This window comes from Capra hircus, chromosome 15, assembly GCF_001704415.2.
Source record: "Capra hircus breed San Clemente chromosome 15, ASM170441v1, whole genome shotgun sequence".
Lineage (NCBI taxonomy): Eukaryota > Metazoa > Chordata > Mammalia > Artiodactyla > Bovidae > Capra > Capra hircus.
In genome coordinates this window covers 17,913,399-17,925,795 of record NC_030822.1, presented here as the reverse complement: position 1 = coordinate 17,925,795, position 12,397 = coordinate 17,913,399, and the positions used below count along the sequence as shown (strand labels likewise).

The 12,397-nt window shown below is 42.5% G+C and overlaps 1 protein-coding gene across 1 annotated transcript in view; it reads left to right on the top strand.

The window, feature by feature from the left end:
• The window catches only part of CAT (catalase), a 36,325-nt gene extending 30,876 nt beyond the window's left edge, over positions 1–5,449 (top strand). The window contains exons 11-13 of the mRNA XM_005690077.3: positions 1,860–1,967; positions 3,699–3,782; positions 4,737–5,449. Of these exons, the coding sequence (XP_005690134.1) occupies positions 1,860–1,967; positions 3,699–3,782; positions 4,737–4,802 (258 nt within the window). The 3' untranslated portion in view covers positions 4,803–5,449. The remainder of the gene's footprint in view (positions 1–1,859; positions 1,968–3,698; positions 3,783–4,736) is intronic.

The window sequence follows — 12,397 nt, the reverse complement described above, 5'->3', positions numbered from 1 at the left end:
AGAATCACAGTGAACTTCACACTTGACGTTTGGTACCCTAACTGCAGACATAGTACACTTAAAAAGAAAAAAAAGTTATTCTCTCGCTTTGTATACAGGCTATTAAAAATGTCACTTTTTCATTAATAGGAATTTGGTCCTGCTCTTAAAGGTCTGTGGTTAACGTGTTGGAGTGGGTAGATTAGCTCAGCATCCTTATCTGGTTATGAAATGGAACAGCTGTCTCGTGTGTGGAGTCCATGCCCTCCTGTAGTGAGCAGCCGAGCTGTGTATGATTGGTGGTTGTTAGCCAGGCATGTGCTGTGCTGTGCTTAATTGCTCAGTTGTTTCCAACTCTGCCACCCCATGGGCTGCAGCCCGCCAGGCTCCTTTGCCCATGGGATTCTCGAGGCAGGAATACTGGAGTGGGTTGCCATTTGGTACTCCAGAGGATCTTCTTGGCCCAGGGATCAAACCCGGCTCTCCTATGTTGCAGGCAGATTCTTTACTGTCTGAGCCACTAAAGTGTATGATATGACCATTCAGACTGGAGTGGGGTGATACCTCACTGTAGTTTTGATTTGTATTTCTCTAATAATTAGCAGTGTTCAGCATTTTTTTCATGTTTGTTGGCCATCTGTACATCTTCTTTAAAGAACTATTTAGATCTTCCCACATGCAGTACTTTGATTGGATTATGTTAACACCTAAAAGTCTAAAGATTTTTAAACTTTAATATCAGATTTAAAGTTTGCTCAAATTTTAAAAGTAGTATTATAGTCTGATATTTGGTAACTTATAAAAACTATAAAGTTTTGATATTTTATAAATTTGCTACCTTGGGTAATGTGATGTTTTACAACTAAGCGACTTCACTTTCACTTTTCACTTTCATGCACTGGAGAAGGAAATGGCAACCCATTCCAGTGTTCTTGCCTGGAGAATTCCAGGGACGGGGGTGCCTGGTGGGCTGCCGTCTATGGGGTCGCACAGAGTCGGACACGACCGAAGCGACTTAGCAGCAGCAGCAGCAGAACAGTACATAGAATAGTGTCTGGGTGCATTATAGGTACGTGAGTAATAAATATTTGGTCAATGAATGGATGAAATGTTGAATAGTCAGAGCGATAACTGAGAAGTGGCTGATTTCAGAAATAAGCAGAGGCTGTTAGAACTCATATATGTATTACTTTGCTTACTATGTACTTACTTTTAATTTTAAACTTTTGATATTCATTTTAGAAGTAAACTCAGTATACTGTAAGCAAAACACCACTATTAACATCTGTCTTCTCTAAGAAATTTTGGCTTCCGAGTAGCTAAGAACCTAATTAATGAGCTAGGGTGTGTCCTCTCTGGTTCTGGGTGAACTGAACAAAGGTTGTCTTGTGCTAAGCTTGCATTTGATGACAGCACGTTCTGCACTTGTCAGTAATAAGGTGTGGTGGCATTTTTAATTGTAGGCCACACTGCCTTTTATTTATAAGAGATTTATAAGCAATGACCACAAAACGCGTTATTAAAAAGAAGTCATGAGCTATTATCTTCCTTTTTTTTTTTGCCTGTGCCCCTGCAGTATGTGGGCTCTCAGTTCCCCGACCAGGGATTGAACCCATGCCTCCCACATTGGAAGCGTGGAGTCTTAATCACTGGACGGCCAGTGAAGTCCCCTGTTATCTTCCTGTTTGACTTAAAAAGTGAAGAACTCAGCATGTGACAGTTTCATCTATAGTTTTAAATTATTCTTAAATTGCAAAGCCTTTTTTCATTCTTACAGCAATGAGAAATCTTGCGTCTTCATTTCAAAAGTGGGGTTTGGATCAGTTTTGTTCGTGATAAAATAGTTATCTGATTCCCCACCCTCTGTTTTCAATGAGCAGGTGCGGGATTTCTATTTGAAAGTACTGAATGAGGAGCAGAGGAAACGCCTGTGTGAGAACATTGCGGGCCATCTGAAAGACGCACAGCTTTTTATCCAGAAGAAAGCGGTGAGTGATAGTTTGTAAGCCGAACAGTGACATCTGCTGGCAGGATGGGAGAGTGCAGCTGTGGGAGAAAAACCAGAAGAAGTGTCATTTCTATTTCACTTGAGTTAAGCAAACTTAAAAAAAAATTAGTATGAATCCCCAATCAACCTCTGATTCCTTTCTTTCTATGGCTTACCTCCAGTAGATGCACTGTATCCATCAATCCTTTACTCTTTGTCCAGTGTGTAATAATTTAGTTTAGGGCAAATCGTCTCCTAATGCTATTCAATCTGACTGTAGACAAGTTCCATGTTAAGAGAGTAATATCCAGTATTAAAATGTGGGTCCTGCCACAATTTTGCTTAGACTTTAGATGATAAGAAATATAGATTACGTCTTTGTGGTTTGAAGTCTGCCTGACTGCTCGATGTTATGATACCCAACGTGCCTTCAGAAGCAACAAGAAACATGCTGTTTTCTGGGGTAAAAACTGAGCTGCTTCCAAAGCTCAGGCTGACCTTTCGAGCAAAGGTGTCCCAGGGCATTTCTGATGGTCGCTCGATGTTTGCTCACTGTTGGTTTCCTGGCTGCCCCAGGGTCAGCCTCTCATAAGTTTAGGAACCGCTGCCCTTCTCTTATCTTTTGGCTGCAGCCTCTCTGTTCATAAGGGCAGCTGTCTGGAGTATGTTCTAAGGTCTGGAGATAAGTACCTTGCAGGCTGGGCGCTTTCTCTGCAGGCCGAGCTCTATAAACTGTGTTTGATGAGTGTGTATATGAAAGATAACCCTTTGATTCCCTGGATGCTAGTACTTCTTGCTGTTTCACTCAGGCAGAGAACCTGACTGTTGCTCTATGAGAGAGGTGGGGTGGGTTTTTTCTCATCTTCCTTAGAAGAATGAGTAAGACTGTTTATAAGCAGAGAATTGGGCTCAAACTCTTGGCCTTCTCTTATGTACACTAAAGCTGCCTGGCCTCTGTGGGTTCTTGATATCCTACCTCTTGCTGTCTGCTGGGGATCAGCCCCTGGTACGGAATTCCTTCTCGACGTATGCAGAGTTGGCCAGCACAGGCCAGTGTTTGTACACCTCACTTTATTTTTTAATTGGCGTATAATTGCTCTACAACGTTGTGTTACTTTCTGCTGTACAGCAAAGCGCGTCAAGGATATGTATACATATATCCCCTCCTTCTTGGGCTCCTGAACCCAACCCCCGCCCCATCCTACCCGTCTAGGTCACCACTGAGCTGAGCTCCCCGTGCTGGACAGTAGCTTCCCACCAGCTATCTATTTTACCCATGGTGTATACGGCTAACTGTAAATTCAGGCAGTGTCGGGGCCCGTTTCTTAATACAAATCACCGTAACTTGCTGCATTCCTCCGAGGTCAGCTCTTTACCTGCTCTAAGTGGAGCCCACCTCCTAATGCCTTTTCTCACAATACTCTGCAGGGTTGATTTAATCAACGCATTTGTTTTTATGGGAGTGGATATTGAACTCTACGAGGGAGATTTGATTGTCTCACCTGTTCCATGAGGAGTGGGTACTGAAGCTCAGGCGAATGACTTATCCAGGGTTACTCAGCCAGTATACATCAGGCCCTGAGTCCTGCTCCCTGTTGTTAAATGCTGTGTGGCTCTGCCCCCTGTGGACGTGTCCCTCCTCCCCTCTGGAGTAAATCCCGTGGAGCAGACATGAGGGACTGGTGTGGGAGGGGGCTAGGGTGATGCTCTCATGGTGTTCGTTTGCTTTCAGGTTAAGAACTTCAGTGATGTCCATCCTGAATATGGCTCCCGCATCCAGGCTCTTTTGGACAAATACAATGAGGAGAAACCTAAGGTGAGCCCAGAGCAGCCCAGCTGTGGCAGAGGATGAGTGTCATGGATAGGCACAGTGGGTTTTCTCTTGCAGTGATTCTGCTCAGGGACAACTATTCAGTTTCTTAAGCAGCTGTTCACAATCTCAGTTGAGATATAAAGAACTCACCTGGAAAGCGCAACCTCTTCATTTAAGCCCTGGGCCATATAAGACTCTGTGTGGGTCGGTGGGTGTGGGTGTGGGTGTGGGTGTGTGTGTGTTTGTGTGTGTGTGTGTGCCTGCGCCATATAAGACTGTTGTGTGTGTGTGTGACACGCCGTGTGTGTATGTGATGTCATGTGTATGTATGTGTGTGTGACGTGTGTGTGTGAGACGTCATGTGTGTGTGAGATGTCGTGTGTGTGTGACGTGTGTGTATGTGGGATGTCGTGTGTGTGTGTATGTGATGTCGTGTGTGTGTGTGTGTGCCTGCGCCATATAAGACTGTTGTGTGTGTGTGACATGCCGTGTGTGTATGTGATGTCATCTGTGTGTGTGTGTGACACGTCGTGTGTGTGTGTGTGTGAGACGTCGTGTGTGTGTATGTGACGTGTGTGTGTGTGAGACGTGTGTGTATGTGATGTGTGTGATGTCGTGGGTGTGTATGTGACGTCGTGTGTGTGTGTGTGTGTGTGTGTGTGTGTGTGTGTGTGATGTCCGATTCTTTGCAACCCCACCAGGCTCCTCTGTCCATGGGATTCTCCAGGCAAGGATACTGGAGTGGGTTGTCACCTCCTCCTCCGCAGGGGCTATAGTCCATAGGGTCTCAAAGAGTTGGACACAACTGAAGCAACTTAGCGCATGTGCTTATAAGACAATCTAAGGTGGACAAACTCTGCATTGTTACTTTCATTTGAGCACAGATGAAAGCAGAAGAGTGCTGAGTCTCTGCCCGAGTGAGCTAACTAACTTGCTGGTCTTGCCCTTTTGAACCAGAACGCAGTTCACACCTATGTGCAGCATGGGTCTCACTTGTCTGCAAGGGAGAAAGCTAATCTCTGAGGGTCGGGGGCCCTGGTCCTGCACCACCTTGCCGTCCGCCTATGAAGCAAAGCCTGTGTTCACACCTGTGCCCACTGATCACTGGATGGAAGATTCTCCTGCACTAGACGTGCAAATGCAAGTTTGTGTCTGCAAAATGATAATCCAGATTTCTATCGCAAATGATGTAATAATGGCTTTTAATCCCACTTTCCTGTGGGTGAATGAAGGTTAGGGCTTAACAATCATTTAAAAGAAACATGTATTTGCTTTTGACAGCTGATTATTCACTTAAAATGACTAGAATGAAAGTTTCTAGCAGAAATACGATTTTATTTGACAAGAAAAAGTCTTGGTGACATTAATGTTTACATATCATCTCATGGCCTATTTTATAAAACTATCACTGTAATTATATAAGAAGAAAAGATAAAGATAATTTACTGAGAAATTTAAGTTTTTCCAAGTTCCCATGAGGAAGAACACATTGCTATCTTTTGAAAATAACTTCAGCACCATCATGGCTTGATGTTTATTCCTGCTTTGAATTAATCAGATTTTTAAAAACTTGGAATTACATTTATCCTAATACAGCACTGATTTTGCAGTAGACTGATTTGTAATTGCTTTCCTTTTTCCAATAAAATAATGTGTAAATAAAAATAGAAGACTGGTGTTTGATTTCTTTAGTCTCCATATATAACTTGAAATGTCTCAAGATTCTTAATCTGAATATCATGTTATTAGATTGTCATTGTTTAGTTGCTTAGTCATGTCCAACTCTTTTGCAATCCCATGGACTGTAGCCAGTCAGGCGCCTCTGTCCATGGGATTTCCCAGGCAAGAATACTGGAATGGGTTGCCATTTCCTTCTCCAGGGGATCTTCCTGACCCAGGAATTGAACCTGTGTCTCCTGCATTGGCAGGCAGATTCTTTACTGCTGAGCCACCAGGAAAGCCCCCTGTTATCAGATACTTTCCCTTAAAATTGAAAATACTGGTTTTACAAGGATAGTATATTATTTGTTTAAACCAATAGCCTTTATACACAGCTTCTGAGGTACAGGGGACCAGAATTTTATTCCATTGGGAAAACAGCGAATTTCCCAGTTTTGAAAGTTACTTAGATCTCTTGTTCATTAGCTTGCTTCTTTTTATCTGATTATGAGTTTTAACTTCTTTGAATTTTATTTTTCCCTTTTTTCTTTGCAGTTTTATTGATTGATATATAATTGGCATATAGCACTGTATAAATTTTACGTGTACAGTATAATGATTCAACTCACATAAATCATGAAGTGGTTACCACAATAAGTTTAATTGGGCAGTCCAGTGGTTAGGACTTGGTGCTCTAGTCATGGGCCCAGGTTTGATCCTTGGTTGGGGAACTAAGATTCCATACACTGTGTGGTGAGGTCAAAATAATAATATTACATTAGTGCAAACGTAACTGTGGTTTTTGCATTGTTGAAATTTGCTGTTTGATTTTGGGATACATTCTTAATGTGATTATGTTATACATCATTTTAATGTACATTTCTCATTTATGTTTTTTGATAAGGATTTATTCAGTTCAGTTCAGTCGCTCAGTCGTGTCTGACTCTTTGCGACCCCATGAATCGCAGCACGCCTGGCCTCCCTGTCCATCACCAACTCCCGGAGTTCACTCAGACTCACGTCCGTCGAGTTAGTGATGCCATCCAGCCATCTCATTCTCTGTCGTCCCTTTCTCCTCCTGCCCCCAGTCCCTCCCAGCATCAGAGTCTTTTCCAGTGAGTCAACTCTTCTCATGAGGTGGCCAAAGTACTGGAGTTTCAGCTTTAGCATCATTCCTTCCAAAGAAATCCCAGGGCTGATCTCCTTCAGAATGGACTGGTTGGATCTCCTTGCAGTCCAAGGGACTCTCAAGAGTCTTCTCCAACACCACAGTTCAAAAGCATCAATTCTTCGGTGCTCAGCCTTCTTCGCAGTCCAATTCTCACATCCGTACATGACCATAGGAAAAACCATAGCCTTGACGAGACGGACCTTAGTCGGCAAAGTAATGTCTCTGCTTTTCAATATGCTATCTAGGTTGGTCATAACTTTCCTTCCAAGGAGTAAGTGTCTTTTAATTTCATGGCTGCAATCACCATCTGCAGTGATTTTGGAGCCCCCCAAAATAAAATCTGACACTGTTTCCACTGTTTCCCCATCTATTTCCCATGAAGTGATGGGACTGGATGCCATGATCTTTGTTTTCTGAATGTTGAGCTTTAGGCCAGCTTTTTCACTGTCCACTTTCACTTTCATCAAGAGGCTTTTTAGTTCCTCTTCACTTTCTGCCATCAGGGTGGTGTCATCTGCATATCTGAAGTTATTGATATTTCTCATGGCAATCTTGATTCCAGCTTGTGTTTCTTCCAGCCCAGCGTTTCTCATGATGTCCTCTGCATCTAAGTTAAATAAGCAGGGTGACAATATACAGCCTTGACATACTCCTTTTCCTATTTGGAACCAGTCTGTTGTTCCATGTCCAGTTCTAACTGCTGCTTCCTGACCTGCATACAGATTTCTCAAGCTGTTTATTTTATATTTACATTAGACTATGGAAATAATGTTAGGCAAAAAGCAAATTTGAGCCATATTCTTATTTGAGTTCAAAATGGGCTGTAAAGCAGCAGAGACAGCTTGTAAGATGAGTAATGTGCTCGACCCAGGAACTGCTAACAAACGTACGGTGCAGTAGTGGTTTTGCAAAGTTTTGGAAAGGAGATGAGAGCCTTGAAGATGATTGTAGCGGCCAGCCATCAGAAGTTGACAGTGACCAGTTGGGAGGATCATTGAAGCTGATCCTCTTTCAACTACTGGAGAAGTTGCTGAAGAACTCAACGTCAGCCACACTATGGTCATTCAGCATTGAAGCAAATTAGAAAGGTAAAAAAGCCTAAATAGTAAGAGGGTGCCTCATGAGCTGACTGGGAAAAAAATCGTCATTTTGAAGTGTCGTCGTCTCTTATTCTTCGCAACAACAGGCCATTTTTGGATCGGACTGTGATGTGTGACGAAAAGTGGATTCTATATGACAGCCAGTGACAAACCACCAGCTCAGTGGTTGGACCAAGAAGCAGCTCTAAAGCACTTCCCAAAGCCAAGTGAAAAGTGAAAGTTAGGTCGCTCAGTCGTGTCCGACTCTTTACAACCCTGTGCACTGTAGCCCCTCAGGCTCCTCCATCCATGAGATTCTCCAGGCAAGAAGACTGGAGTGGGTTGCCATTTCCTTCTCGAGGGGATCTTCCCCACCCAGGGATTGAACCCAGGTCTCCCACATTGCAGGCAGACGCTTTAACCTCTGAGCCACCAGGGAAGCCACATCCCAAAGCCAAACTTGTACCAAAAAAGTCACTGTTTGGTGGTCTGCTTCTGGACTGATCCACTCCAGCTTTCCGAATCCCAGCAAAACCATTACATCTGAGTATGCTCAGCAAATCGATGAGACGCACTGAAATCTGCATTTTGCAGGGACAACTTTTTGCAGGGAAAATTCTTCCATAGCCAGCTGGATGCAGAAAATGCTTTCCAAGAGTTTGTTGAATCCTATAGCATGGATTTCTACACTACAGGAAGAAGCAAATATTTCTTACTGGCAAAAATGTATTGATTGTAGTGGTTCCTATGTTGATTAATAAGGATGTGTTTGAGCCTGATTATAATGATTTAAAAACCCGAAACCGCAGTTACGTTTGCACCAACCTAAGTTTAGTTAACATTCGTCATCTCATATAGATACAACACTAAAGAAATAGAAACAAAATTTTTTTTCTCATGAGGAGAGCTCTTAGGATTTACTCTCAACAGTTTTCATATATAACATACAGCAGTGTTAATGATATTTATTGTTATTATTCCCTTTATTCTGCTCCCTTTTATTGAAAAAATGTCTTTTAAGAACTGCCTTTACTTGCTATCTTCACTCTCTCTGTCCTTTCTTTGAACCTACAAGCAGACTGCCCTTGTTAAGGTCACCAATGACTTCCATGCCACTAAAATCCAGTGGTCCCATCTAGGAGTCCCGCTTCTGGGTATATCCCCAAAAGGGGTGGAAGCAGGGACTTGAAGAGATATGTGTAGCATGTGAAACATTGTTCATCAGGGTCAAAAGGTGAAACAACTTCAGAGTTCATTAATAGGTGAATGGATAAACAAGATGTATATCCAGACGATGGAATATTATTCAGCCTTAACAAAGAAGGAAATTCTGACACATGTTGCAACGTGACTGAATCTGAATCTTGAAGACATGCTAAGTGAAGTAAGTCTGATACAGATGGACAAATATGGTATGATTCCACTTATATGCTGCTGCTGCTGCTGCTAAGTCGCTTCAGTCATGTCCGACTCTGTGCGACCCCATAGACGGCAGCCCACTGGGCTCCCCCATCCCTGGGATTCTCCAGGCAAGAACACTGGAGTGGGCTGCCATTTCCTTCTCCAATGCATGAAAGTGAAAAGTGAAAGTGAAGTCGCTCAGTCGTGTGCCACTTATATGAGGTACCTAGAATAGTGAAATACACGAAGACAGAAAGTAGAATGGTGGTTGCTAAGGGCTGGGGGAGGGGGCAATGGGGAATTCTTATTTAATAGGTATAGAGTTTCATTGTGTAATTGACTAAGCAATGGCAACCCACTCCAGTACTCTTGCCTGGAAAATCCCATGGTCAGAGGAGCCTGGTAGGCTGCAGTCCATGAGGTCACCAAGAGTCGGACACGACTGAGCGACTTCACTTTCACTTTTCACTTTCATGCATTGGAGAAGGAAATGGCAATCCACTCCAATGTTCTTGCCTGGAGAATCCCAGGGACGGGGGAGCCTGGTGGGCTGCCGTCCTTGGGATCGCACAGAGTCAGACACGACTGAAGCAACTTAGCAGTAGTAGCAGAGTTTCATTTGGAAGATGAAAAAGTTCTGGAGGTGGATGGTGGTGATGGTAACAGAACAGTGTGAATATATTTGCCACTGAACTGTATACTTAAAAGCAGTTTAAAAATGGTAAATTCTATGTATGTTTTGCCACATACACACGTACACACACACAGGCCCAAAGCCCAAAGTCCATTCTCATCCTTACCTTACGTGGCCTCTCGGCAGTGTTTGACACAATTGATCATTGACACTTTCTTTAAAAAAAGAAACCAGCTGTTTTTTGGTGATAGACTTCACATACCATAAAATCCATCCATTTAAAGTGTATGATTCAATGGTTTTTAGCATATGCACGGAGCTGTGCAGTCAACACCACAATAAATTTTAGAACTTCTCTGTCCCCCCCTAAAAATCTCTGTACTCATTAGCAGTCATGCTCCATCCGCCACCCCCCCCAACCCAACTTAATCCTGCCCAGTAACCCTTGGCCATTTCGGATCTGTCCATAGATTTGCCTACATTGCACATTTTATCTAAATGGAATCATAACAACATGTGATCTTCAGTGACTGGCTTCTTTCACTTAGTATAATGTTATCCAGATTCTTACCTGTTTTATCATGTATCTGTACTTCATTGCCTTCTGTTGCTAAATAATATCCTGTTGTAGGGATAAGCTGTATTTTAGTGATCCATTCATTAGTCGACAGACATTTGGGTGGTTTACACTTTTTTGGCTACTATGAATAATGCTGCTACGAACATTTGTGTGTGTGTTTTTGTGTGGACATGTCTTTTTGTTTCTCACCTTCTTACCTTCTTAAAAGACATTTTCACTTACCTTCTGGCACACTACTCTCTAAAAATCTACTGGTATTTTAAAATATTTTATTTACTGTTCTAAAAGGAGGGTTGGTCTGGACTTAGGGAAACTTTGAAGAATCATCTTGTTGCTTTTAAGTTCAATATCAGAATTTTAGTTTAAAGCACATTAATTTTTTCCCTTCCCCAGGTAAAAGGGCATGACTCTAATTTGTAATCCCTGCTACAGAAATAAGTTTTCAAAATTTCTTAGCACTTGCTTTTCTGAAAGAAAAACAGTGGGCAAGCTTCTTGGCCATTTCTTTGCTTCTTATTTCATGATAAAGGCAAAGGGCCAGATTCTATTTTAAGTGATCCTACGGGGCACACTGAAGGCTTTAAAATCCTCATCAGAGCTTTTAAAGATGTGAAAGGTTAATAGATGTGAACTCAAAAAGTTCTGTATACTTTTGAGTTTTTGAGAATTTTAATCACTCACTTGTAGAAAGCTCTACTGTGGTCTTTTTTTTTTCCACAAAGGAAATACTTATTCTATCATTTGGCTGTTTGATAAGTGATTTTTGCATTGTCATTTTAATTTTTGTTGTTTTGCTTTTTTATTGTTTGCTTAAACATGTTATTTAAAATAATCCTTGTATTTTCTGATCTGGAATGAATTATATTATGAAAATCTATGTTTAAGTAAAACTCACATTTTAAAGGGTATAGTGGATTGAATGATGGTCCCTAAAATCATATATCCATATCCTAACCTCTGGAACCTGTGAAGATGACTTTATTTGGAGAAAAGGTTTTTGCAGCTATCTCCAGATGAGATCTGGCTTCCCAGGTGGCGCAGTGTAAAGAATCTGCCTACCAATGAATGCGGGAGACATAAGAGACTCCTCTTATGTGGGTTCGGTTTCCTGGGTCGGGAAGATCCCTTGGAGAAGGAAATGGCAATGCACTAATACTCTTGCCTGGAGAATCCCATGGACAGAGGAGCCTGGTGGGCTACTATCCACGGGGTCACAAAGAGTCAGACACGACGGAGCATGCATGCGTGGCATGGCCAGGTGAGATCATCCTGGACTGGGTCCTGAACTCCAAGGTCAGTTTTTAAGAGACTGAAGGAGAGGAGAATGGGCAACTCCTATGTAGATGGAGGCAGAGATTGCGTTTTTACAGCCACAAGTGAAGGAACGCCTGGAGACTCTGGAAGCTGGAAGGGGCAAGGAAGGGGTCTTCCTTAGAACTTACGGAGGGTGCGTGGCCCTGCTGATGCCTTAATTTTGGACTCATCCCCCAGAATTGTTAGAGAATGAATTTCTGTAGTTTTAAGTCACCGAATTTGGTGACTTCTTTCGGGCAGCCTTGGAAACTCATACAGAGACAGAGCGAGTTTAATGGTTTTACAGAAGGAGAACTTTTTGAGTAGCAGAGGGATTCTTTTTTTTTCTTTGAATTGCCTGATGCCCACCTTCGGTGGGGGAACAGCATCTCTTAGGTGGTGAGTGTACAGTCCACCACTGCCTGCCTCGCCCTCACCTCAGTCCCTGCATCCCCCAGAGCTGCTTGGTTCTGCTTTTTCACTGCCAAGCTGGTAGCCTGAAAGCTCCCAGCTCCCCTCCTGTTAGATAATTGCCAATTTCCTGGACAGGCTCTTTCAGCTGGACTGTGAGCTTTGATCCAGTGCATCAACATGGTACTTCCCTCTTCACCTGTCTTAGACAGGGGTCCCAATTTCAAAATGTAAAACCATTCTGGTTATATGAAAAAAAAAAAAAAAGTGATTTGGTGCAGCCATTATGGAAAACAGTATGGAGGCTTCTCAAAAAAACAAAAAATAAGAACACCATCATGTGACCCAGCAATTCCACTGCTACATATATATCTGAAAAAACAAAAATGC